This window comes from Labeo rohita, chromosome 17 (genome assembly GCF_022985175.1).
Source record: "Labeo rohita strain BAU-BD-2019 chromosome 17, IGBB_LRoh.1.0, whole genome shotgun sequence".
Taxonomy (NCBI): Eukaryota; Metazoa; Chordata; class Actinopteri; order Cypriniformes; family Cyprinidae; genus Labeo; species Labeo rohita.
The window spans coordinates 20,390,070-20,417,769 of record NC_066885.1 but is presented as its reverse complement, the minus strand read 5'-3'; the positions used below and the strand labels follow the sequence as shown (position 1 = coordinate 20,417,769).

General features: G+C 34.4%; 2 protein-coding genes across 14 annotated transcripts in view; both read left to right on the top strand.

The window, feature by feature from the left end:
- Nucleotides 1-10,841, top strand: part of eml1 (EMAP like 1) — a 70,420-nt gene extending 59,579 nt beyond the window's left edge. For 2 of the 10 annotated variants that reach the window (XM_051132833.1, XM_051132831.1), the window contains exons 10-24: nucleotides 327-396; nucleotides 617-727; nucleotides 1,197-1,292; nucleotides 1,384-1,518; nucleotides 3,324-3,423; nucleotides 3,753-3,904; nucleotides 4,023-4,148; nucleotides 5,928-6,059; nucleotides 6,257-6,324; nucleotides 6,611-6,699; nucleotides 6,829-6,926; nucleotides 7,226-7,313; nucleotides 8,872-8,967; nucleotides 9,441-9,571; nucleotides 9,671-10,833. In XM_051132833.1, coding sequence (XP_050988790.1) covers nucleotides 327-396; nucleotides 617-727; nucleotides 1,197-1,292; nucleotides 1,384-1,518; nucleotides 3,324-3,423; nucleotides 3,753-3,904; nucleotides 4,023-4,148; nucleotides 5,928-6,059; nucleotides 6,257-6,324; nucleotides 6,611-6,699; nucleotides 6,829-6,926; nucleotides 7,226-7,313; nucleotides 8,872-8,967; nucleotides 9,441-9,571; nucleotides 9,671-9,796 — 1,618 coding nt within the window. In that variant the 3' untranslated portion in view covers nucleotides 9,797-10,833. Of the gene's footprint in view, nucleotides 1-326; nucleotides 397-616; nucleotides 728-1,196; nucleotides 1,293-1,383; nucleotides 1,519-3,323; nucleotides 3,424-3,752; nucleotides 3,905-4,022; nucleotides 4,149-5,927; nucleotides 6,060-6,256; nucleotides 6,325-6,610; nucleotides 6,700-6,828; nucleotides 6,927-7,225; nucleotides 7,314-8,871; nucleotides 8,968-9,440; nucleotides 9,572-9,670 lie in introns of all 10 variants that reach the window. The other 8 variants (XM_051132828.1, XM_051132830.1, XM_051132827.1 and 5 more) reach the window with 8 other exon arrangements.
- A 412-nt stretch (nucleotides 10,842-11,253) lies between these two features.
- The window catches only part of evla (Enah/Vasp-like a), a 42,467-nt gene continuing 26,020 nt past the window's right edge, over nucleotides 11,254-27,700 (top strand). For 2 of the 4 annotated variants that reach the window (XM_051132843.1, XM_051132841.1), the window contains exon 1: nucleotides 17,184-17,432. In XM_051132843.1, the coding sequence (XP_050988800.1) occupies nucleotides 17,410-17,432 (23 nt within the window). In that variant the 5' untranslated portion in view covers nucleotides 17,184-17,409. Of the gene's footprint in view, nucleotides 11,640-17,172; nucleotides 17,433-27,700 lie in introns of those variants that run through there. The other 2 variants (XM_051132839.1, XM_051132837.1) reach the window with 2 other exon arrangements.

Genomic DNA, 27,700 nt, shown 5'->3' with positions numbered 1-27,700 from the left:
AACACACAGGTAAACACAAATGATCACGAATGTCTGTGTACTGAGTAAAACCACATATTTTTTAATCTCTATAGGAATTTGCTGAATGTCAAAGCTGTTCATTGTAAGTCAAAGGCCTTGAGCTAGAAAAGCATAAACAGAAACAAATAACCTGTGATTAAGACGTTCATGATCGGCCCTGTGACTCATAACGCTCAAAGTCACTGTGTTGTGAAGGCATTGACTCACAGAGGCATAAATGTGCGATGTCCTCTCACTGCTGTGTCATCGGCTCTTCAACAGTCCCAGCTGCCTACATCTTTCACCTCTTTTCTCTTCCCCTACAGCCTCGCTGTCCATCCTGATAAAATCACCATAGCAACAGGACAAGTGGCTGGCACATCCTCAGATGGAAAAGTAAGATCAGTTATTCAGCTAAACTGCTATCAATCAGAAACATTAATAGCGTAATGCTACTATAATAGGCTTAATCCAGCCAAAATCAATCTCCTAATTATTGCATGTGCCTCAAGGCTGTGTCATAACAAATGTGGAGGATCAAGATCCCAAATCCACATGCTTCAAATAGCAGTTTAATTACTCTAAGGTGCTGAGTACATCTCTCTGTGTCTGGCAGCAGTTGGCTCCTCACGTGCGAGTGTGGGACTCTGTGAGTTTGAACACGTTGCACATCCTTGGAACTGGTTTCTTTGATCGAGCCCTGGTTTGCCTCTCTTTCTCAAAGTCGGTAAGAGCAAGTCACTCTGTATTATGTTAGGAAACAAACGTTCTCATGCGAAAACCGCAAAATACAGCCTGTAGTTCTATGAATCATCAAACAAACCTTTCTTTATTATGAGTACCGGATGGTATTTTCCGTAACCTGGTCAGCTTAAAGGGATAGTTCACCAAAAAATGAAAATTTTGTCATCATTTACTCACCCTCTAGTTGTTTCAAATTGAAGATATCCTGGTAACCATCAGCACTGGCTTCCGTAATATAGAAATAAATACTAAGGGAGTCAATGGGTACCGTCAACTGTTTGGTTACCAACATTCTTCAAAATATCTTCTATGTGTTCAGCAGAAACGCTTACAGGTTTGGAACAACTTGAAGGAGAGTAAATTATCTAACTTTCGTTTTTAGGTAGCTGTCTCTTTAAATACATCTGTCATAGGCACTTCTGAGTGATAAAAATGTCTTTCAAAACTTTCAGAACGGAGGAAGCTGGTTGTGTGTTGTGGATGACTCCAATGACCACATTCTCTCTGTGTGGGACTGGCAGAGGGAGGAAAGACTTGCTGAAGTCAAGGTGAGTGCTGTTCAGGATAAATATTGACAGATATATAAGCAATGAGGCATGCAGAAATATTTGTATGACTTTTCTTTCTCTGCTCTCACAGTGCTCCAATGAGTCAGTCTTTGCTGCTGATTTCCACCCGACAGATGCTAATATAATTGTAACCTGTGGGAAATCACACCTTTATTTCTGGTCGTTAGAAAAAGGAACTCTTGTGAAAAAACAGGGTCTTTTTGAGGTAATCTCTCATAAGCCTTTGTGGTCGAAGCTTTTTACTTTTTTATTGAATCAGATTCCATTTTTTAATAGATGGTAGTGTGATGCATGTTTAGAAATGGTAAAACATGTGCATGTACATCATGTACACTAGCAGTCAAAGGTTTAGACGCATCTACTCTTAATACTACTTTTAAGAATAATAGTCAAATCAAAACTATGATATAACACAAATGGAAGTATATGAATTAGATGTGACCCTGAATCACAAAACCAGTCATAAGTAGCATGGGTGTATTTGTAGCAATAGATAAAAATACATTGTATGGATCAAAATTATTGATTTTTCTTTTATGCCAAAAATCATTGGGGTATTAAGTAAAAATCATGTTCCATGAAGATATGTTGTAAATTTCCTACTGTAGATATATTAAAACTTGATTTTTGATTAGTAATATGTATTGCTTAGAACTTCATTTGGACAACTTAAAAGGTGATTTTCTCAATATTTTTTTTTTTTTTTTTTTTTTTTTTTTTGCATCCTCAGATTCAAGTTTTTTAAATAGCTGTATCTTGGCCAGATGTTGTCCTAACAAACCATACATCAATAGAAAGCTTATTTATGCAGCTTTCAGATGATGTATAAATATTAATTTAAATATGACTACCTATGAATACCTATGACTGGTTTTGTGGTACGGGGTCAAATGTGTACCTTAATGTTTGTGGTTGATAAGATTTTGTAATGTTTTTGAAAGAGGCCTCTTATGGTCACCAGGGCTGCGCTTTATTTAAATTAAAAAATAAGGTAAAAACAGGAAAAAGTGAAAAATTATTGCAATTTAAAATGCTGTTTTCTATTTTAATATATTTGAAAAAGTGAAATATTATTGCAATTTAAAATGCTGTTTTCTATTTCAATATATTTTAAAATATTTTATTTTGTATAAATTTAATTAAGTTTTTTATGTAATGTTATTTATTTCTGTGGTGACAAAGATGAATTTTCAGCAGCCAGTATTCCATTGTTTTTACTTATTAGCAATGTTGAAAATAAATGTGCTGCTTAATATTTTTGTGACCATGATGCATTTTTTCAGAATTATCTAATGACTATAAAGTTCAAAATAACAGCATTTACATTAAATGTAAATGTCTGCCTTGTCAACTTTTGGTCAATTTAATTCAATTTTAAACTTTAATTTAAGTCAATTTTAAACTTTAATTTTTTGGTCAATTTTAATTTAATTCAATTTGGGGTTCTAATGCCTAAATATTAACAACTTTAAAGAAAAAAAAGCTTATGTTTGTCTACAAAACTAATTTCCCAACTTTAAGCTTAAAGGGATTGTTCACCCAAAAAATTAAAATTTTGTCATTAATTACTCACCCTCATGACGTTTCAAACCCATAAGACCTTTGTTCATCCTCGGAACACAGATTAAGATCTTTTTGATGAAATCCGACAGCTTTCTGACCCTGCTTAGAGACCCAAAAATGTAGTACGGACATCGTTAAAAAAGTTCATGTGATATCAGTGCTTCAAGCTACAAGAATAGTCTTTGTGCGCAAAGAAAACAAAAATAACAACCTTATTCAACAATTTCTTCTCTTCTGTGTCAGTAATAGGTACGTTGCTGTCTATGGAGGGTCAGAAAGCACTCAGATTTTGTCAAAATATCTTAATTTATGTTAGTTAGATGTGTCAACATTTCACTGGTAGTGTAGTTGTAGATTATATAAAACGCATGTATTATTTCTGTTTTTGTGTCATACATCTGTTGCATTTCTGCTTTAAAAATAAAGTCATATTTATGTTTCTTGCAGAAACAAGAGAAGCCCAAGTTTGTATTGTGTGTGACTTTTTCAGAAAATGGCGACGCCATCACTGGAGACTCGAGTGGAAATATACTTGTGTGGGGCAAAGGTAAAAGAATAAAAGGTTTATTATTAGTTTCTGAAAGTTTTGTGAAAACCAACTTCCGCTGAACTGTGTGAAATATCATCTTAATGAAATACAATTATGAATGCTGTACAGCATAACAGCTGTGTGTTATTTAAGGGTGACCCTGCTTCCAACAAAAGATTCTTTATTAATGATAATAAAAGAGAGATTGTGCTCCATTTATACTCAAATCAATAAGACTCTTTTCATGTAGCCTGTGAACACCTTTGATTGTCTGATATACTGATGATGGTTTCCAGTTTTGCAACAGCTGCTTTATATAATGCTTGTTTTCTGGTCACGGTTCACAGGATCTAATCGTATTAGCTTGGCCATTCAGGGAGCACATGAGGCGAGCGTCTTTGCACTTTGCATGTTGAGAAATGGGACGCTGGTCTCAGGTGGGAAAGACCGTAAACTCATCTCCTGGGATGAAAATTATCAAAAGATTCAAACGGTGGAGGTAAGGCATATACATAGATATCATTTTGCAGTGTGCAGTATGCATTTGTATGCTTGAATAGTGGCACCGATCAAGCAGGTAGCCATAATTGACCAGCAATTTTGTATGTTACTCTCAGGTGCCTGAGTTATATGGCCCTATTCGGACTGTGGCTGAAGGACGGGGAGAAACGGTTCTTATTGGCACTACCAAAAACTATGTCCTGCAAGGCAGTCTGGATGGGGAGTTCATACCCATCACCCAGGTAAAATATGCATGAGTAACCAGTATTTTCTGTGGCCTGCCAGGGTCTGTTGAGAAGATACTGTACATAATATACATAAACAGATTTATCTTTAATTTCAGTGCAGAATTTGTGCTGGTTGATATTGTATAAATATTGGCTATTGATTATGCTTATTTCTTTGCATTTTTACATTTGGATGAGACTTTTCTTATCATCCAACACTCAAAGTTAATCTTTGCAATAATAGTTTTAAAATAGAATATTTTTATAATTTAAAATAAAACAAAGTTTTTAGTATATTTTTAGTATATAATATTCAGTATATAATTAATATTTAATATCAAATATTTAATAACATATGAAGAGTTAATTTGCAAAAACAAATAACTTTTTCATTGTACTCACCAATCCAATCAAACTGCAGTTGGGTTATTCTAATATAAAGTAAAAATAACTAAAAAATACAACTAACTAACACAATAATACACAATAAAAACATGTTTTTGAAAATAAAAAAGTTAGCTGTTTTTGCAAATAAACCCTTCATATATATATAATTTAATTAAATGATGTATATACTAATTTAAAATGAAACAATACAAATTTGAATAATTTTAGTATTTACTCTTCAGCATATAATTTTGTGTATATATGTGTATATATATATATATATATATATATATATATACATTTTTTATTGCCAACAATTATACTATTTACAGGTGATAAATCAAATACAAAAGGTCAACATAGCATACATGACAGCCAACATGATTTGTGTGGGTGTGTAAGTGGTGTCGAGGTTGGAAGTATATAAACATGTAGAAAAGTACAACAGACATAATAATAGAAAACAATAATACATACAATAGTATTAATAGTAACAAAAATTGGAGGCTGCAGGGTGTGGATGGTAATCATAATAGAAATAGTAGTAGCAATAATTTACATATATTTTTAAATAAATAATATTATTATAATATAATATTATAATATTATTAATTAATTGTTAAGTATTTCAGTAAATACTTTTAAGCTGTTAAATGTTAAATCTTAAAATGTCAATTTGTCATACTGAACATTTTAATGTAGTGATCAATTTCACATTTTGTTTTACATTTTTAATGTTTTACTTTTAAAATTAAATGTAGTGTTTTTAAAATTATATTTAACATTTTTTATTTAATTATTTAGAAAGTAATTATTAGAAAAGAACTGATCTTTACTGGTAAATTATGGATATATATTAGATATTTATTATGCTTCTTTCTCCCTATTTTTACATTTATATGTTCAATAATAAGTGCAATAATAATTACATTTATATGTTCAGTTTTCAATAATAAATTATTAATAATTTAATTACACTTAAATCTAATATTTTGCAAATCTCAAAATGAATATCTATTTTTGTACTGTTCATTATAATGTTGTGATGCCTAAATCCACTTCATTGATTTTAGTTTTTGATGTTTTATGTTCATTCAATTATTAAGACAAAGTATTATATAAAATAACATGAAATAATTATTACCTTACGGCATCAGCCAGAATATAAATAAGCCATAGGTTTATAAGTGTCACCAACAAAAACTCTGAGTGGGGGGTCTGAAGTTGAAAAAGTTGAAAAGTTTATTTCCTTATGCTAAAACAAAATAAATCTTTTTAGGGTGAAAGGGTCATTTAATTTGTGGTTCTAAAACACAACATATTTGATGTTTTAAACTTTCTTTAAAACTCAAATTCAAACCAAATTAATGCCACTCACACTGATGTTCAAGTGTGTTTGTTTGTCAGGGCCACACAGATGAGTTATGGGGTCTGACTGTACATCCAGTGAAGCATCAGTTCCTGACCTGTGGTCATGACAAGCATGTCTGCCTGTGGGACTCTGCCTCTCATCAGCCCATCTGGACCAAAACATTGGAGGTGAGCAGCCCACCTCAGTAGGTTTCCCTTACATTACTGTAGCGTCATCTCGCACATCAGTCTGTTGTAATTGAAACCCGTGTCACTACTGCAACTGTAATGAAATGAGCTCAGCTGTTCCTTAGGCTGAGATGTAACCGTATTTGTGTTGACAGGATGTTTGATTGAGCATGTATGTGTGTTTCCCTCACGGACAGGACGCCACACAGTCGGCCGGCTTCCACCCTTCTGGGGCAACGGTTGCTATAGGAACGCAGACGGGCAGGTGAGGCGATTTCTTTTCATCAACGGGGTCCCTGACACATCATTACAATTCAGAAAAGGGGTCTAATAGAGTGTTACATGGAAGACCCAAACACTTATTATTATGCTAATGCAACACAGGAACACAATACCATCCCAGCGGCATTGTTCAGCTGTCTTGACTTCTTTTTTTCCCCTAAGAATCCTTGGATGAAGATCTCATCTAAGAGTCTAGCAGTCATTATGTTTCAGGTTTTTTTAGGCCTTTGTGTTTGTATTGTTCTTTTACTCATGATCAATCCGTGCAGGTGGCTTGTGCTCGATACCGAATCGAAGGATCTGGTGACGGTGCACACGGACGGGAACGAACAGCTGTCGGTTATGCGCTTTTCTCCAGGTTAGAGTTAATTCTCCCAGCAGTCTTTTCACTGCTTGCTGGGAAAACATTAGGATGTTAGCCAAATACTAGCACTCATTAAAGTCTCTGCAATTGATTAAGCTGAAAACTCTTGGTTATTCTTTCCAGATGGTAATTTCCTTGCAATCGGGTCACATGACAACTACATCTACATTTATGCTGTGGCAGAAAATGGCAAGAAATACAGCAGAGTTGGAAAGTGCTCAGTAAGTATGGGTGTTTATGCAGAAATATGATTTATTTACCACATCATGGTTTTGTTGTAGTATTTATATTTATAATATGTTAAATTAGCTTTTATTTTATATTGTCTGTTTTACTTTTAATTTGTAGATTTTTAAAAAAACTCTTTATTTTAATTACTGTAAATGATATTCAATAGTTTTAGTTAACAATAAACACTGCCACATTATTTTTTCTCTTCACATGCACACTAACACATATCTGTCTCCTCAAATTAATGTTGTTTTTTATGTTTGTACCCACTGTCTGTTCTTGCTCACAGGGTCATTCTAGTTTCATCACTCATCTGGATTGGTCTGTGGATTCTCAGTACTTGGTATCCAACTCAGGGGACTATGAGATTCTTTACTGTAAGTATCTAAATATACTGTCTATACTATGAAGACAATAAGCAGAGTGAAATAGTCAGTTGCACTGACAGTTCATTTGTAATTCAATCAGTGCATTTGAATAAACAAAGTATGGTTGAATTTAACTCAGTTACATGAAAATACTGTGGTTCCCCCACTGTCCACTGCTATATTCAATGGCCACATCATCTAGGTTAGTATGTTTGTTTTGTGTCCGTATATTAAAATAAGAAATTTAAAATTATTACAATTTAAATAAGTTTCAGAATTCCACGTTTTTTTTAGAATTCGTAAGTTTTAAGAACGTGATCCTTCAGGAATCCCGATGAATCTACATGACTTGTCCAATTGTGATTTACTGATTTTTTTTTTTTTTTACAGAAAATTTTTACTCACAATTTCTATCCTATAAAATATTACAGCTTAGAAAATTGTGTATTTATGTAAATATTTGTTACAAAAATATAAAACTATAAACTATAAAAAAGTATTATAAAAATGCTTATGCTTATGCTTCCAGTTCTAGAAATTGCACTTTTAAAACCAGACTCTCTCATACACTACAAGTCAGAAGTTTTTGAACAGTAAGATTTTTAATGTTTTTTTTAAAGAGGTCTCTTCTGCTCACCAAGCCTGCATTTATTTGATCCAAAATGCAGCAAAAGCAGTAATATATTGTGAAATATTTTTACTGTTTAAAATTAAAAAAAATTATGTGAATATATTTTAAAATGTAATTTTCAAAGCTGAATTTTCAGCATCATTACTCTGGTCTTCATTGTCACATGATCCTTCAGAAATCATTCTAATATGCTGATTTGCTGTTTAAGAAACATTATTAATAAACATTATTATTATTATCATCAATATTTAAAACATTTGAGTACATTTTTTCCAGGATTCTTTTATGAATAGGAAGATCCAAAGATCAGCAATTATCTGAAATAAAATGCTTTTGTAACATTATACACTATATCATAGCTTTAAATTGATCAAAAGATTTCTATTTAAGATAAATGCTGTTCTTCTGAAGTTTTCAACATAATAATCAAAAAAAAAAAATGTTTTTGAGCAGCAAATCAGAATATTAGAATGATTTCTGAAGGATCATGTGACTGGAGTAATGATGCTAAAAAATCAGCTTTGAAATCGCAGGAATAAATTACATTTTAAAATATATTCAAATAAAAAACAGTTATTTTAAATAGTAAAAAATATTTCACTGTTTTTGCTGCATGGATTGGATTTGGATCAAATAAATCCAGGCTTGGTGAGCAGAAGAGACTTCTTTAAAAAACATTAAATATCTTACTGTTCAAAAACTTTTGACTGGCAGTGTATCCAGGTTTTTTAAAGACGGTAAAAAAACCTGTTGTTGAGAGGGTGAATTAAAATAAGTAATATCATTAGCCTTTTATTTTAATGATTATTTTTTTCTTATTTTAAAACATTTCAGGTCATCCTGAGGCCCCCTAGTGGACTCGACCTCCAGTTTGCCAACCACTGAGTTCAATCTGTACTATAAATTCCGTAACTGATACACATTATTGTCTTTCAGGGATTCCTTCTGTGTGCAAGCAAGTAGTGAGTGTGGAGACCACCCGGGATATTGAATGGGCCACTTTCACCTGTACTCTGGGCTTCCATGTTTTTGGTAAGGTTAATGTTTCATGTACCTGAATGCAGTGTGAAATAATAATACATTTCTTTAACACCAGTGTTTTTGTATGACAATAAATAAATACAGCTAAACTTGACAAATCACAGCCTATATATCCATAACTGCATAAGAGTGTTATTTTTGTAGTGTTATCTTTTATAAATGTACTATAGGTGTACAGCAGGGTCAGAAATTGCCTGCCACCAAAATGATCAAGACAAAGCAGCAAAAAATGGCCCTGCACAATTAAACAATGTATCACGGCTGTTGTGATTAAAATGAAATGTGAAAATGAATGAATATTGGCAACAGTTTAAAATATTCATTAAAGTAATGTGGTAAATGTAAGTATTTGACATTAAAGACAACATAGTATAGTGATTATAATAATAATGTTATTATAAAAATTACCCTCAAATCAGTTCCAGGGGGCAAATATTGTGTATTCTGTCTGTGTTTGTCTTCAGGACTGTGGCCTGATGGCTCAGATGGTACTGACATCAACGCAGTGTGCAGTTCAAATGCAAAGAGACTGCTCGTCACCGGAGACGACTTTGGCAAAGTTCACCTCTTCTCATTCCCTTGCTCTCAGTCCCGAGTAAGAAACAGCACTAAATCTTAAAACATCAGAAAGTGTTCATTTTAGCACCAAATAATGCTAATATATGGTATTATTTCTCTCTATCTACCTCTGCAGGCTCCTGGTCACATCTACGGTGGACACAGCAGCCACGTCACCAATGTTAACTTCTTATATGACGACAGCCACTTAATCTCTACAGGAGGGAAGGACATGAGCGTAATGCAGTGGCGTGTGGTGTAAAACCACCAATGTCACACTGAGCTTCCTTATTTTTTAGGATCAAGTGGCTTGGGAAAGCAAAAGTGGGGCCAGCGACAAAGAGCAAAGTGGAGTCTGAATTTTATTTGCCTTTAAATTTATCTCAGGACACCGATATTTGAAGTGACTCTCTGGTTTGACTGTCTCACACGTTCCCTAGACTACGAAAGAGATGTTTTGTGACGGAAACCCATCTCTTGAGCTTTGAATAACAATCTAAAGAATCTGCTCTACAGGACAAAGTTAAATGTGATGCCAAAGCACATCGGGAATGAATAATCCAGCCCAGTTTATATTAGACCAATACATGTGATCAAAACACTGAGCAATCATAACACTATCGTATCATTTAGAGTCTTAAAAATAACATCAGTTATACTCTATCACACTGACTGTGTTTTGATTAACTGCACGTTAACTATCATTTTTTACTAAATTTGCCTCCACAATGATCTTTTTAACTTTTGCTGCCACCGTATGGTACGTAGCGGTATTGCAACCACCTTCCAAATAGTAAAATTTGTTTTATCCTCTGCTGTAGTTAAGTGTTTCATGGATTTAAAATGTAATACAAGTTAAAAAAAATCAATCAGCCATCAAAATCCCTTCAAGGATGAAGAAGCATGAGTTTGGGAAACAAAGTGACTTCAATGGCCTTCAATGACTTTGACTTGCTACATCACTACAGCCATCAATCACTGATTTAGTTTAATCCTCCGTCTGACATCAAATCTGTTTTGTGCATCAACTAGCTTAACTAAATTTCATCATGTAGTGCAGTAGAGTTAAGCTCCATTTTCATAACCTCCGCTTGAGAAAAAAGATTGAACAGTTACAGTCAAATGACTGTAGTATTAATAAAACTAAGCATGCACAAGCTTGTAACTGTCTAACCTATTTTCCATATTCATTGTCAGATATATGGCATAGCCATGAAAATAAAGAAAAACATGTTAGTTCTTCTGTGAAATGTGAGAAAGCTGTTTTTTTTACCAAATAGGTTTGTTGGATCAAGGTTGGAGTGATGTTTTGAAGGATCATGTCTACAACCACACGACAATACTGCAATACATGAATGTATAATAAAATGGGAAAATCATATTTTGTAATACTGTCCTCCAAACAGCAACAACATTTCAGAAACAACCACCCGAATGAAAAACGTTGGTTTCTCCTTGTTTGTTTAACCTTTACCCTCCACACTGTGATGCCCTGACCAGCAGCAGACGTTGTCATAAACATCATTTATCATCCAACAAAAGTAATTTGTTTATGCATGTTTATACAACACAACCAAATGAGCATGAATAACAGGAAGAGGAGGAATAACTGTAACCCAAGGAGGCAGGGCTCAGAGGAAGTTGCAATGCGGCATGGTGGCCAGCAGTGGTCGCTGTTCTGCGTGTTTGTTTTACACTATCCCAATAAGCTCCTTTCTCATTGTCATAACACGGTGGAGGAAAATGGCAACTCCAGTGCACGTTTGCAGTCCGCAATTCAGATCGATGTTGTAGGCGCGACCATGAGCTGAACATGGGATATGTTTTATTCAGCTGTGGTGACAGAGAGCGACATGCTGTAGATCTTTCGAGACATCTGCATTGCTTCTGATCCAAGGACTGGCTGTGCATCGCTGGATGAGCATATACATTCAAGCTGACCATTGTTTTATGGAATAGTACACGTGTTGTATTTATACTCATTAAAATACATATTTATGCGCCGATACAGCAGCTCGCCTGTGTGGCTTTGCTAAGTTTCTTTTTTCACCTTTTGAATTATTTATTGCATACATATATTCGTGAGGATATCATCAGAAAATGAGGTAAGCAGCCCAATGTGTTGACACCGCATGTAAATATTCATTTATACATCAAAATGCATTGGTGTATATAAATACATCAACTGCTATATATACATTTATGTGTTATATAGCACTGACACTGTTAATCAGCCATTGGGTGTGTTTCAAACCTTGTCAGCTACCTACCTAGACAGCATTCTGGGGCTGGGGATTTTGATTTATTCCAGTGATTTGAATCTTTTGAATCGGTTCATTAAAAAGACTCGTTCACTCATTTGGTCACTGACTCTTTTTGAAAGTTTCACCGTTGCGCCAGTAGGTGGCGACAAGCCAATGGCTTTTTAATGTGTAATCAAATCGTTCGCTTGACCAATACATTAAAAAAGCAGATGTTCGAGATTGAAATAAGTCTTGTTAGCCTTTATTACCAGTTGTAGGATACAAATCTGCCGATTATGGGCCAGATTTACGAAACAGGGCAAAATAGCATCAGAGCATAATTTTGCGTATGACTAACAATGCGCATATTAAAGAGCACAAACACAGCCAGATCATTACCATAATGAACAACTCAGTCTACCAAGAGCTGTGCAAATTACTGCCTGCTTAAGAAGCTTTTTAAGGCATTAAATAGTAGTAAACTTATGTTGCGCAATTAATTTTAATACTTTACTCCCATAAATGTTGCGTTTGAAAGGGAACCTCATACAAATGCATATTCAATAAGCTCAGGCACAAAAATAACTGTCCACACATTTTCATCTTTAGTAAATCCTGACAATATTTTAACGCCAAAAGCTGTTAGTAAATCCAGCCCTAAAACTCTAGAAATAGCGTTCAAGAATGACAACTATAACGATAAATATATTAGCATGTTATTTTATCTGCCACTTTAAATTCTCAGAGGCAGCTGGAAAAATACTTCTGAAAGTGATTCCAGCCATATTGTCTATATCATTATTGTTTTAGATGTGATGTGGAGTTACATAGTTATTCTTATCATTCTTGGTGTGAACCTTCAGGTTAGGTTTAGCATCCTAACAATTTTCCTGACGAACAACAACAAAGCAGATCCATCTGTTAGTCAACGTCATATCAGTTCTTGTCCGAAATTAGATTCAAACAATGACTCATTTAATGCAAAAAATATTGCTATTCCATCAGAAAGGCAAGACTTCCAGTTCAATAGCCGCAACTAATAACTAGAAGAATAACAACGTGCAGTAAACACTAAAAACCAGTGTGTTCATAATTAAGATAACACATTAAAATAACATAAAAATAATGTATTCCAATTTGCAATATCAAGCAGCAGAAGGAGCTGTTTTATCCAGCTTAAAATAGCTGGACGCTGATGAGACCGGAAGCCTTGCACATATAATTTACAAATGGCCGCGTCCGCTCTTAAGGTGAAAAATGAGGTGGATAGGCCGATTTGCGTTTGAAATACAAGTAAACTAGAGCGATTCGTTAATTAAACGATTCATTTGAATCATTGATTCATTCACTAACACTTAGAACACGCCTAGAACTGGATCCCCGGAACGCTTTCTGAGTAGTCAGCTCATAAAATCTGGCACACAGCCACTGAAAGCTCGCGTTGAGGTCATTTATGAGTGAGCAGATTCTTCACCTGTTTTCTGTTCTGCTGACACCAGCGGTTAGAGGCACTGTTTGGGGTGTGTACGCTTATGCCGTGCACCGAGATGCGGAGCAGTGATGCCGATGGCCATGACAAGTTTAACTAAACTGTCCGCGGGAATTAACGTGACCACACACAGTATTTTATTCAAATGCTAAACTGATGGAGCAGAATATGCACATGTCTCCACCCGTGCAGTGAATATTCACTGGGTGTGTTCTGTCAGTAATGACGATTTTTGTATTCGTGCTTAATTGTGATTTAGAAACAAATGTGACCCTGGATCACAGAACAAGTCGTAAGGGTCACTTTTTCAAAACTGAGATTTCTACATCATATGAAAACTAAATAAATAAGCTTTTCATTGATGTATAGTTCGTTAGGATAGGACAATATTTGGCAGAGATACAACTAAAATATTGAGAAAATCACCTTTAAAGTTCTTCAAATAATGTTCTTAACAATGTATATTACTAATCAAAAATTAAGTTTTCATACATTTATAGTAGGAATTTTACAAAATATCTTAATGGAACATGATCTTTACTTAATATCCTAATGATTTTTGCCATAAAAGAAAAATCAATAATTTTGACCCATACAATGTATTTTTGGCTATTGCTACAAATAAACCCCAGCGACTTAAGACTGGTTTTGTGGTCCAGGGTCACAAATGTGTATCAGATGTCAGTGAGCATGATATTACCACTTTGTAGTTCTAATGCTCAAGATGAAGAAAATGTTAAATGAAAATATATTTTAAGCGAAGTGCATAGTGCTAATTGTTGGTTAGGTAAAGTATTATAGGGAAATTGTTTGGTAAAAGTGATTTATCAGAGATGTTTTAAATGAAAAAAATGATATTTCTGCACCTGACTATAAATAATTATTAGGAAATCACAAACTTGTGTACAAATAGGCTATTAAACATTTTGAGCTCCATTTAAGTGCATAGAGAGTAGCCTATATCAACACCAACATGTACATAAGTTTGTGTATTTATTCTAGGCTCTCTAAGGTCTTCTGCATGTGTCCGCTTTCGCTTTCCTTTATTGTCTCTCTGTCTGGACTAGAAGGAAGTCTTAAATTGTGCTGGACCCGGTTGCATTCTTGCCAACAGGAAACTGAGGAACTGGTTCAGTGGAATGATTTATTCAACCCTTGACTCTCTGAGCAAAAGTCTTTAGTTCACAATGTAGGCTATTTTTAGCAGTAGAGGTCCATTATGGTAAGGTTAAAGCATTCACTCCCATGTTGGCAGGAAGCAGGGAGTGTATGAAATGAGCTGTTTATACAATAGGTATGAGATCAGTTGATTATGTTAATTGCACAGCCACTGAGACACATTGATTGCGTTCGTTTGCACGTCTATGAGTTCATTTGTGTCAACAGTATATAGAAGATGTTTCAGGTTGAAACACTTCTGTCAGACCTACTAGTTGTCAGTTATCTGTGTGAATGTTTTGTCATTTTTTGACTTGTCGAGCTAAAGCAAATGTGTTTTCTTAGTGTGTCCTCTTGCGCAATTTATCTGAGACCCCGAAGATGTATCAGATCCAGCTGTCATGATTCATGCCCTCGTTTCCCATGAACCAAGAGCCTTAACTGCCAGTACAAACACATTTTTACTACAGTGTGGCACTACATTTTATTGAGCCACAGTGTATATGTGGTTCTTAAAGGTGTCATTATCAGCTTTATTTTACCAATACTGGTAAAATAAATGCTGGAGGTTTTTATAGTTTGAGCACTTCTAGATGAGAAGTTAAAACAATCACTCGTTCCTTGTGGAGATTTTGTTAAGATGCAACCATTGTAGACAGATCAACAAAAAAATGAATCTCATGAAAGGAGCCTTGCACATCGATGACAAAAGATATTATGGTCATGAATTTAGAACTTGTTAATTCAGAACTTATTACATTATTAGGGCCTTTTGATTTTCACGATGCGAAAAACATGAATGGAATCGCTGAATCTAGTCATAAAAATGTAATTTACTGTATAATGTAATTTTGGATGAATAAGTCAAAAATAGGTTAGTACGCTTACAATGTGCATGTCTGTGAATATTACGCCGCAAAAATACTATTTAAATATGAATCCAGCATGTTCTGTGTGTATTTCGTTTTCTATGTACATACTGAAGCATGTGTGGCACTTAAAATATTTTCAGCATCTGCCGCCTCAAACTTTGAGTACATAAACACATAAACATAAACTCAAGAACTGCTCTCAGAGTCATTTCATGAGCATTTTACCATTTTTTTTTTTTTTTTAGAAAAACTATCATATACATCCAGAATATGTCATATCATATACAAACAAACTAAAGGTCTTCACAGCAACCTGTCAAAATAAAAGTTTGGTTTAACTTGAAGAAACTGTGACAGTAATATATTACTTATTGTAATGATAGTGCTACTACTAATAATAAAATATGTATTAAAACATTATTCTTTAAGGAATATTTACCATTTATTTAACAGAAAAATGTAAATGCACAACATAGTATTTCTGAAAATAAAATAAATAAATAAGCAAACAAATAAAACAATAAATAATTTTTTAAATAAAATCAATTAATTGGAGATGCTTTTAATGATTAAAATTTAATGAAACCTAATGGAAAATTAATGGAAAACAGAATTTGCTCAAATAAATTGCTTGTTAAATTGTGTTTTTTTTTTTCCAATTTCTTTTAATTAGACATGCCTTTTGATTAATATTTTTTTAATTTAACCATTAAAACAGAGTCTAGAAAAATGAAAACGGAAAAAACTGAATCCAGAACAATTAGAAAACAATTAAAAAAAAAAGGATTTCATAGGGCCTACTTTATTCCCTGGTTTTAGGTAAATTGTGGCTACAGTTAAAGTATATGAAAACAGGAAATATATATATATATATATATATATATATTAAAAAATGGCCATGACATACCTAAAACAAGGTAACAAATTAATCAAATGTTGCCACAATTTCAACCAAAGCTTGTAAACGAATTAATAAATCGTGGCTGTAATGTATCGGTCAAATAGACTTTCAGAATTATTATTTGAATCGTTTTAATGAATCATTCAATTTCAATTTGTGAGGGCATCTATATATATGGCAAATCCATTTCATACTTTTTTTTAAATACAGTTTCCTGGTTATTTCTGTGTACATGGTTAAATGGTTAGTTCACCCAAAATTGGAAATTCTGTCATTAATTACTCACCCCCATGTTGTCCCAAACCCATAAGACCTTTGTTCATCTTCAGAACACAAATTATGATATTTTTGATGAAATCTGGGAGTTCTCTGATGGCGGACTGTCCCGGGAGAGAAAAAAATAGTTGAATGAAGTCGTTAATCCTTTTTTTTATATATCTCATACCTTCATAAAATTATGGTTAAATCACTGATGTCACATGGACTGTTTTAATGACGTCCTTACTACATTTCTGTGCCATGACTGTGGTAGAGCCCTTGCTGTCTGTGGAGGGTCAGAAAACTGTCCGATTTCATCAAAAATATCTTAATTTGTGTTCTGAAGATGACCGAAAGTCTTACAGGTTTGGAACGGCATGAGGGTGAGTAATTAATGACACAATTTTCATGTTTGAGTGAACTAACCCTTTAATTAAGCTTGTTGAACTAAACTGAGTCATTTAACCTAAGCAAGACAAACATCTTTTTTTTTTCCAATGAATACCAGCAGCCTTCTTGTTTCTTCTGGAAAGCTGCATGAATGAGCATATGTGTGTGTCTTAAGGATCATGTGGCTGTTTCTTGGCTGTATTTCTGTTGTGGAGAGAGAGACTCCTTTAAGGCACAGACCGCCTTCCAATCCTTTGAGTGGATAAGAATGGATGTGAGCAGGACAAGGTGACTGGTCCATCTCTGTCACATGCTCTCCTTGCTCTCTCTCTCATTCCTTCACCCTCTTTTCTCTCTCACACACTCTCTGTTCATGCATTATTGTACATCAGAAATGAGTGCGCTCTGTGTTTTACCTAGCTGAGAGGATGAGGGATGAACTAGTAGGCACAGTTTTCTTTTTTCTCTCTGATCCCCCCTCCTATTCCCTGTTTTCTTTTTGTTTCATCCGGCTGTGAGGAATTTTCTTTCTCCTTGGTGTCTACGGAGCGTCAACGTCCCGATATGTATTCTTTTGATGACTATGGGTAAGAATCTGACCTGTGTGGTTTTTGTTATTAGCTTGGTTTTCTCTGAGGATTACCGGACTTTAGGTTTAAAAAAAAGCTTGTGTTTACTTCATCATGGTTTCGAACAATCCGTGTGGCTTTTAGTGTGTTAACTTGGTGATTTTTTTCCCTACCAGCTGTTCCCTCAGTGGAATGAGCTTATTAATCTACATAAACATGCTGGGGTTCAATAGCTACAGAGCAGGAGTCCCAAACCCACTCCATGTTTTACTGTTGAGTCATTTAGCATTTTGAAAAAAACATGGGTTTAAATAAGAAACCAGGACACTGGGAGTTTTCAGGCTACACTTTTATAGCATTGTGAGTTTTTATCCTGTTTCTTGCAGACTGTTTTAGGGCAAGATGATGTGGATGTGCGTGTGGTAGAGATGTTCGTTGAAATGTGAGCCAGAATATTTTCAGATTTCTTGGCTTAATGGAGACTTAAAACCAGAAAAGAAACAAGTTAGGCAAGAAAGTTTACAGGAAATGAGAATGTGATGTCCCACAACTGGGAAGAGCTCCAGGCAGTCAACATCAGCTGGAGCCGTGTGCCATGTAGGGACAAAATTGTGGTTGAGCATGAATTTGGGATCTCTTGCATATGATCCAAAGCAGAGCCAAACTCTTTCACTTAAGCTTGTTATTTTGCTTCAGAGACAAGAAGTTGGAAAGTACTGACAGTGACAAGTCATGGTATTAGGCGTTGTAAACATGGTAACCTATTAGTAACCCTTGACGGCAATGCAATCCTTAAATATTTGCTGAAACTAGACTGACTACTCAGCTCCTTCCTCTTTCTTTCTCCCTCTGGCTGTTTTCTTTCTATATTTGTCTTTTTAAAAGAGTGTAACCTAGTACAGGCCTATTTTTGCTGCTGATTGCTAGCACACTAGTAATTCAAAGTATTATAAGGATTAGTTAAGAGTGTCCTGCACCTGGTATACAGTGACCAGAATGTGGGGGAAGGGTGTGCTTGTCCACTTTTCTCATCACCAAGGAAACTGTTTCCTCAATATCAAGATCTAGGCTTATTCTAGTGAACTGCATGTGTCTCTCTCGCTTTTAGAAATTGTCAGTTGTGATAAAAGCCCGCAGGGGCCGTATTCACCAAAATCTTAAAGCTAAAAGTTGCTCCTAATGTGGAAATCTAGCCACTCTTGAAATTTACAAGCGTGTCGCTCCTAATTTAAGCACTTGTAAATTTTTTTATTTAAGAGTTCACTAAACCTTAAAATAGAGCTAAAAGTAGCTCCAACTTAGTGGTTATCAGTCATCAAATTAAAAAATCAACGTCTACAGCTATAAAAAATATACTTATTTTGATAATGTGTTTAAAATATGTCTGTTTTATGTTTCTTAGTTTTTCGATTGTTCACAGTTACCGGTCCTCCAGAGTCTTAATAATTTATCTTTCCATTATGGCCGTTTCCAGTTCTCTTCTGGGTTAATTCAATACAGCACTTTCCATATCTCATATGATCTCAGATGATTTGTGTCATTATTTAAAGTGAACAACCAGCTTCTAGTGCTGAACCTTCTCATTTTGTCAGTTCTTTGAAAGCCACGCTTGTGTGAAGAAATGCTGACCTAAGTATGGTTACTGTGGGCTCTGGTTTCTCTTTAAATGTGTGTCGCTGACAGCCTGACTGACCGTCCTTTTTGTGACCTGCTGCACACATTTCTAATAAGAAGTAAATGTAAAGCTGTCATCTTGAGCAGTAAATTCACAAAACGGTTTTATAATAGTGATTTACTCTATTAAAGCAAAATTGGTTTTGTTTAGATTAATATTAAATTAACTAATTACATTTATTTAATAATCAACATTCAAGACTATAACATCTCTAATAGTCTATAAACATTTATAATGCAGTTTTAATGCCAACTTTTTAGTGATATTTATGTTCCTACTCTAATTCATTATTAAAATATAAACATTCAAATGGTGGCTGTTATAATAACATAATGAAAGATATATTTAAACATACATTAAAGGGATCCCAGCAGGCACACGACATCATAAGATGTTGATATTTGGTTAAATTTTGCTTGCGTCGTCGGGTGACAAAAATTCAATGTCAGTTCAACGATCAGATGCCCATTTTCCAGAAGTTGATATGATTTCTTTAGGGTCTTAATGAGAAGTCTATAATATACTTTGGTTAAAAATTCTCAATGGTTGTGTGAAACAACACCCTTTTTACCTTGCCAAAGTCAGCTCTACAAAAATCATCCCATTCTGGTCGAGGCTGCTTTAAATGCAAATGAGCTCTGCTCGCCCCGCCCCTCTCTTCTCTCTGTGGAGTGACGAGCCTGTCTACTTTAGCCGTGTTTAGCTGCTAAACTTGCTAACTAGCACATTTTTAGGAAAGGCGATTGCAAATATTAATAAAAAACCCTTATACTCACTTCTGCTGTAAGTGAAGCTGGGTCTCGAATGATCATAAATAATGAATCATTATTTACTCACCCTCATGTCATTCCAAATCTGTGTGACTTTTTTTTTTTTTTTAACTCTGTTGAACACATAAGTTATTTTGAAGAATTTTGGTAACCAAACATTGACCTCCATAGTACCTTTTTCCATATTATGGAAGTCAATGGTTACCGTCAACTGTTTGGTTACCAAAATTCTTTATTTAATTGGAAGAATTTGAAATCTCTGATTTTGTTTCATATCAAAAGTAACAAAGCACAAAGCTTATTGTGATTATTAGATGGTAGGTGTAATGTTTACTTAAAAAAAAACTATTATGTCCCTTTTTTTACAATATGTAGTATAAGTCTCAGGTGTCCCTAGAATGTGTCTGTGAAGTTTCAGCTCAAAATACCCCACAGAACATTTATTATATCTTTTTGAAAATGGCTATTTTGAGTGGAAGCAGAAACACACTGTTTTTGTCTCTTTAAATGCAAATGAGCTGCTGCTCCCCACCCCCTTTTCCAGAACAGGGTTGTGCCTTTACAGCTCGTACTTCAGATACTCTGCCAAAAAAACAACTGTTTAGTTTTGATTATAATGTCTATCACACTGAAATCATGTTTTTATACCATATTAGTTTAAACTTATGATATAGAGTTTTCTGAGCACACACAGAAATATGGTGAGTACTAAACTGAGTAAGACACTTCTCTTTCATGTGTTATTGCGCTTAAACGGTCAAAAACACACATGTTTATGTTAAAAACACACGAGTTACCAAAACAGTCGGTTATGTCTGTGAAGGTAAACAGATAGGAAAGAAATTGCATGTTTATATTAGACCTATGTGGCAGTAGTAGTAGTAATATACAGGCTTACCAAAAAAAAAAATAACTGGGTTGTTTAGGGCCCACAATGTGGAAAACGTGGGTGGAATCACGGAATACAGTCATAAAAACAGAATTTACTGAATAACACGGAATGTCACGGAATTTGTCAAGTTTGAATGAATTAATCAAAAGTAGGTCATTACACTTAAATCAAACCACAATATGGACTAGTATCTGTAAATATTACGCCACAAAAATACAATTTAAATGTGAATCCTGCATGTTCTACGTGTCTCTGTTTTAATGAATGGAGCAGACGAGCGGTTTTGTTTACTACACACACTGAAGCGTGCGTGACGCTTACGGTCATTTCAGAATTTGACCATTCCATTTTAGGAAAACTAGCTTCATATCATATACACACAGAAATGTAAAGGTAGACACGGCAACCCATCAAAATAAAGGTTTCACTTGACGACATTGTGCCAGAAATATATACTATTACCACTACTACTACTACTACTACTAAAATGAAACAAACATTATTTTTTAGGGTATAATCATTTCTTCCATGTTTAAATTTTAATAGTAAATTCCCCTTTGTTTGCGAAAAAAAAAGGTTTGCTTAATTTTTAATAATTAAAAGATTAATAAAATTAATATTTTATGCCTTCATTTGATAACCAGAACATTTTAAATACAAAAGACAGAATTTCTGAGGGTAAAAAAAAAAATCTTTCATAAGGCTATTTTAAGAATAAATGTGAATAAATTAACTATGCATTCAATCAATTAGACATGCTAAAACACAGAATTTGCCCTAAACATGTCATTTTTGTTAAACCTTTATTAAATTGATGTGAAATTGTTTCATGATTTTAATCAATTAGACATGCTCTTTGATTAATAAAATTTTATTTACTATTAATAAGGAGTTGAGAAAAATTTTATTTTGTAAAAAATTTGTACAAAAAATAAAACGGAATTTGGGAAAAAATAAAACGGATTTCATAGGGCCCTTAGTTGTTCCTTTTCACATTTTCTGGGTTGGTAGATGCACTTGGGACTTAATTTTAGCTCTTAAACATGGAAAAAAGCTGTATTTTCATGATATGTCACCTTTAAGTGTGTTTAACTGAAAACAGCAGAGACTAAAAGGATCATCAAAATGAAGATCGAAACAATATTGTCAACCCAGCAATAGTGTCCTAGACACTGCACAGTCAGTCAAAACTTGCCATCGGAGAAGCGCTAATTAAATGTCACCACATCAGTCAATGATTTCGACCATCCAAAACATTTCGGTCAATGATTTCGCCCAAATATTGTCAGTCGCCAAACTAGTTTTTAAATATATGCAGTATTTGCTACAAATAGTAAATGAAATATGTGTGCCGGCAGTATAGCATTAGAATGCAGTGTCTCGTTTTCAATTCCTCTGTCACAGCTGGGTGGGGGGTTGGGCGTTATGAGGTAATCCCCCTCAGGGTTAGACAAAACAACACACATCCACAGCCAGGCCGTCCCCTCACAGGGGAAAACCTGATGCTGTGATACCCTAGTGTTAGTTAGTGAGACCCTACAGTTGACCACTCACTCAGTTAAACCTGCTTCTATTTCTTGTTTTTACTTTCTCTTCACAGTTGAGGTCATACAAAGTTATGGATTGTCATTTGCGGTTTTTTGAGGATATGATGGGATTATGACGTTTGAAAATGCTTATTTAATCTTGGAACGGCTCCCTAGATGATATAAAGCTTGTTTTGTTGGAAGTACGCATCTGTTGTGCTGTACTACATCAGGTCTATTTTACCTTTGTGTTTGAGATAAATTAAAGCAGGTTTGGTTAGAGGTCCAGAAGTGCAGTTCAGATCTGTTTTGTGGATGTGTTTGAGAGAATGGATGCTCATTCTGTCCAGTTCTGCCTACCACAGAGCCACAGTGACTCTGGGCTTCATATGACTGGATGCAAAATCAGGTCAGTGTGATATTCTGTTCACATCAGCAACCTAATGCAAGGTGTAAACGCATTTAAATGTTTGAAGAACATGTCTGAAGATGTTTCTTTTGGCATAAATGTCATCATTTGGATACTGTTTGCTTATGTTTAGACGCTAGCATAAATCTGGAATGAACTAAATTAAATTAATTTATAATCACTTTTTTTATAAAAAACATGTTTTTTTAAAATGTCAAATGCTTAAATGTACCCAGTTACTTTAATAAATATTTTACTTTAATTCTTTAATTTGATATTTTTATATACATTTTTATGATAACAATAGACTGTTTAAAATTGTATCTAAATTATACATTTAAAAACAGAAGCTCATAGGGCAAATATTATAAAATAATGGTAGATTATTGCTCTTTATATTGTAATAATGATCATTAATGTCAATATAGAAAACTATGTAAAACGTTTTTTGTTTTGTTTTGGGCATGTTACATTTTGGCTATGTCAGTCCATGACTATAGCCAGTTCTAGCACAAGTTGTGCAAAAATTCCAGTTATAATCACTAGAGGTCGACCGATATCGGATTTACCGATACCGATAACTAGGTTGGACCACACTGGCTGATACCGATTAATCGGCCGATGGTTTTTAAAATGGATACCAAACGGAAAATAAATAGTGCTCTACTATTTAAATAAAGTAGCCTACTGAACCATACTTTGTAAATGAATAAAAATATTATTATTAATTATATATTGATCATTACAGTTAGTTCATTGTTCATTAATGTTAACAAAAGCCACTCAATTTTTTTTTTAAATATATCAGTAAATGCTGAAATTAACACACTCTAACAAGGAACAATACTTCTATTCTACAGCTTTTATCAATCTTAATGTTACAAATGGTCTCGTATTGTAAAGTGTTACTATTTCTTAAAAAATCAAGCTAAAGATGGCCATCTTTAAATATCTACACAAAGGCCACAGTATTGAAATTGCATACATATGGACATTGTGTACTTTCACAATGTAACTGCTTCTATTCTAGAACATTTGTGGTTATCTAATCAAAATATTAAAAATACGTTAGTCTACAACGGGCAAAAGTGCAGTGCCACGTCTAGAAGAACTCGCAACTACTGCTGTCTTTTCTTCATTAATGCAGCATCTAGTCAACAAATTCATGGCTGAGTAATGACATGAAGACATGCACTACAGTATACTGTACACACTGTTTCGTTGTCAATGATTTAAATCCGCCTTTGAAGTGTCCTGCTCTGTGCAGCGCAGTGTCACGTGTCTAAACAAACGGCACGTGCTGTCAGTGATTTCCACCACTAGAAGCCGTATAACAAAGTGCTGTATAACAAAGACTATAGGGACTTTGATGTACAATGACGACCTCCTCAGCTGCTCCAGCAACGAACCCAACCTAGAAAAAACTATCGGCATGGATTTTTGCCGATAACCGTTTCGCCAATCCACTATCGGTGCCGATTAATCGGCAAAACCTACATACATCCTACGATACATCGGTTGACTTCTAATAATCACTGAGGCTAAGAAATTAATCTGCACTGTGTTGTTTATGAAGAGGGAATTTGCGAGCGTTCACACTCATCAACAGCACCAGTGTTTTCATCTCTAATCTAAATGGCTCTGATTGGCTAATGCATTCCTAAATTCAACAGAAACGCGTTTGATTGGTTATAAGTGGCACACAAGACGGTGCATAAAAGAAACCTGATGGAGTGAGAGCGAATCTAAATGTAATTCCATGAATTAACACTTTTCATTAATTTTCACATTTAATTTTCACGACAGTCATAATACATTGTTTCATTGTGCAGGGACATTTTTGTCTTGCATTTATAGGGCATTTTTGTTCATTTTGGTGGCATTTTTGCCACAAGCCCTCGTTAATTTCTGATATATATATCGGATATATATGTATATTATTTATTAGAACTTATTGTCATTTTTAGAACAAACGTGTAACTAATTTTGTGTTTCTTGCCACCAGTTGGGAGCAAGTGTGAACTGTTTTCAAGTGATTGCAGAACTAGTGATGCAAACTGATAAATTATTATGAAGGGTTGGTTTATATGGAAGCTCTGTGAAGATGTTCTGTGAGGGTCCATGTTTAATTTATGCCGTTATTAAAGAAAGAGATGCTTTAGGGGAGATGTTCGCTTTCGGTCCAGTGGCTCTCTTGAAAAGATGTGGTGAGTGTTTCTGTTATACCTCCAGCAGTAAAACACAAGACATGCATAAGCTCTCGGTCTAGCCTTATCTAGCTTTATTGAGAACATTCTTTAGACATTATCTTCCTCTGTCAAAACCTCATATGACAAAATTAGCAAGATTTAACTATTATATCTCTTTAAGAATGGTTGAATGTGAGCTTTATGGAAGCGTGCAGCTTAGAGAATGACAAATAATGCCACAGTCAACGTTCAGGATAAATCTAGCATTATAAACCTAGCAGCCCTGCCTGAAACATTTAGCTGAGCACTTAAGCACATTAATTCAGAGGCAAAAAAAGACATTAGGCCATCAGCACTGCTTTCTACCAATGTAGCTGTAGCCGAGCCTGTGTGTGTGTATGGATGTGGATTTTGGGGGGAGGGTAAATTCGACATACAATATTGAAGTTAAGTGATGTGCTTTAGGAGCTGACACACATTTGTATTTGTAGTGTGTGGATGCACAGACAATGCTGTCATTATTTTGCAAATTTCACTGAATAAATCACATTTAAAGTGTAATTTGCATTTAATAGTATCATCATTATGGCCCAGCAGCGATTTTTATAATAGGACAATTATTGTGTTTTTATTTATTCATGTTTTTATAATAATGTTTGATATTGTGGGGGGAAAAAAAACACTAAACAGTGCACAAAGAATCATTACATTAAGATAGCATAAATTGTGGCACTAGCTGCTGACTCTAGTAAGAGTGGTATGGTATGCTATTCAGAAATCGGACGCTATTATGCTTGCCTCATTTTGAACTTTTTTTAATAAGCTTGGAACAGTGCGTTCTGGGATTGCTTTCATTGCAATGGATATGTGTGTTGTTTCTTATGGTTTACTAGTTTGTGACTTGGATTATAAATCTTAGACTAAGATTTTGTTAAATACATCAACTCAGCAAGGGTGTGTTAAATTGATCAAAAGTGACTGTAAAGCAGGGGTGGACAATATATCGGTGGACATGATTAAGCGGTGGAAATTTGTCAACCGCTAGAGATTTTCAACTATCGTCTCTATTGCGGTTACATGCTCACGAGACGTCGTTGTGCTACGTGGTCACGAAACTATGTTTGCATGTGTTTTTAACATACATATAGTTACCGTGAAATAAAACGACTCATATCATGATATACAATTTTGGTCATATCGCCCATCCTGACAGTAAAGTCTTAATGTTAATGTTACAAAAGATTTTGATTTATAATAAATACTGTTCTTTTAAACTGTCTGTTTATCAAAAATTATTACTGTTTTTAAAAAAAATATTAGGCAGCACTGACAATACTAAAAGAAAGGTTACTTGAGCACTACTCGGCTACTACTACTCAGATCAGCATTACAGTAATAAACTACATTTAAAAAAATATATGTTAAAGTGCCCCTATTAAGGATTTTTGAAAATGACTTTTTATGCAGTGTGCATTACAACTCTTAATAAATGAAAACATCCTGCAAAGTTTTAAAGTGCAATGTGTATAAAGTTATTGTCTCTCAAAAGAAAAAAATCGATTCTGAATCAGTCAAATGAGTCATTTTTAAAATCCCAAGCATTGTGAGGGTAAATCTGTTAAGGTACAGTTAGGATATGTCTAAAAACTCCCAACCCATTTTACTCCTCCAACTTCAAAATCATCCTACATCGCTGCAGAAGTACTGGCCCAGTGTTTACAAAGTGAATGTCCAAGGAGGGTCAAACACCCTCCCAGAAAAAAGGTTGAACAGCGATGTAGGAAGAATTTGAAGTTGGAGGAGAAAATGAGATGGTAGTTTTTCAACATACCCTAATTGCCTTGAATTGGAGTGCAAAGGATAAGCATGCGCATCACAAAGCTAGACAAGATAAGCATTTGTGGTTAAAAGTGTATAAATATAATTTTTTTAAGAAAATGACCAATCGTTTCGCCAGATAAGACCTTTATTTCCCAGCTGGGATCGTTTAGAGCCCTTTGAAGCTGCATCGAAACTACATTTTTAACCTTCAACCCATTGGCTCCCATTGAAGTCCACTATATGGAAAAAATTCCTGAAATGTTTTCCTCAAAAAACAACAAAAAAAAGTATTTCTTCGCGACTGAATAAATAAAGACATGAACATCTTGGATGACATGGGGGTGACTAATTATGATGAAATTTTTATTCTGAAAGTGGAGTAATCCTTTAAAAACTTTTAAAAACTCATGTACTCTGTAGCATGCAAAATACGTATTTAGTTGTGTGTGTTGTGTTTGCTCTGCGCAGCTTGTAGGACTCGGCTAACTGGCTAATAGGAATATCTGTTCGCTCGCAATTGTCTAGAAATGTATCAGTAAATAGTGAATGTTTGTCATTGTTATGATAAAAAATAGAGCAATGCGTTGGTGTACAAACTGCAGTGCTTTATCAATACATTTCTGCATCAGGCTAATGCATATACCGTGGCAGTTTGAGTGTTTAATGCAATGGTGATGGGCGTTCTGTTTCCTGACACTTCACGCAGTAGACCAATCACAACAGACTGGGTCATTGAACCAATCACCGCAGATTAACGTCATGCAAATGAGGGATGAATTGTTGAGCAAATAAGGTAAAAATTAATGCATATTATAAGACAATGAAAGTGTTTTCAAGTGACCTTGCATGTATGTCAACCTATTGTTTGGGACTCCTAAAACCAAAAATATGTACCTTTCATAATCCATAATGGGGCACTTTAAAATATAAAAATTCTAAAAAGTCTTTAGTATCTTAAATTGTAAATATATTTTACACTTTAATTACAATATTTGTGATCACAT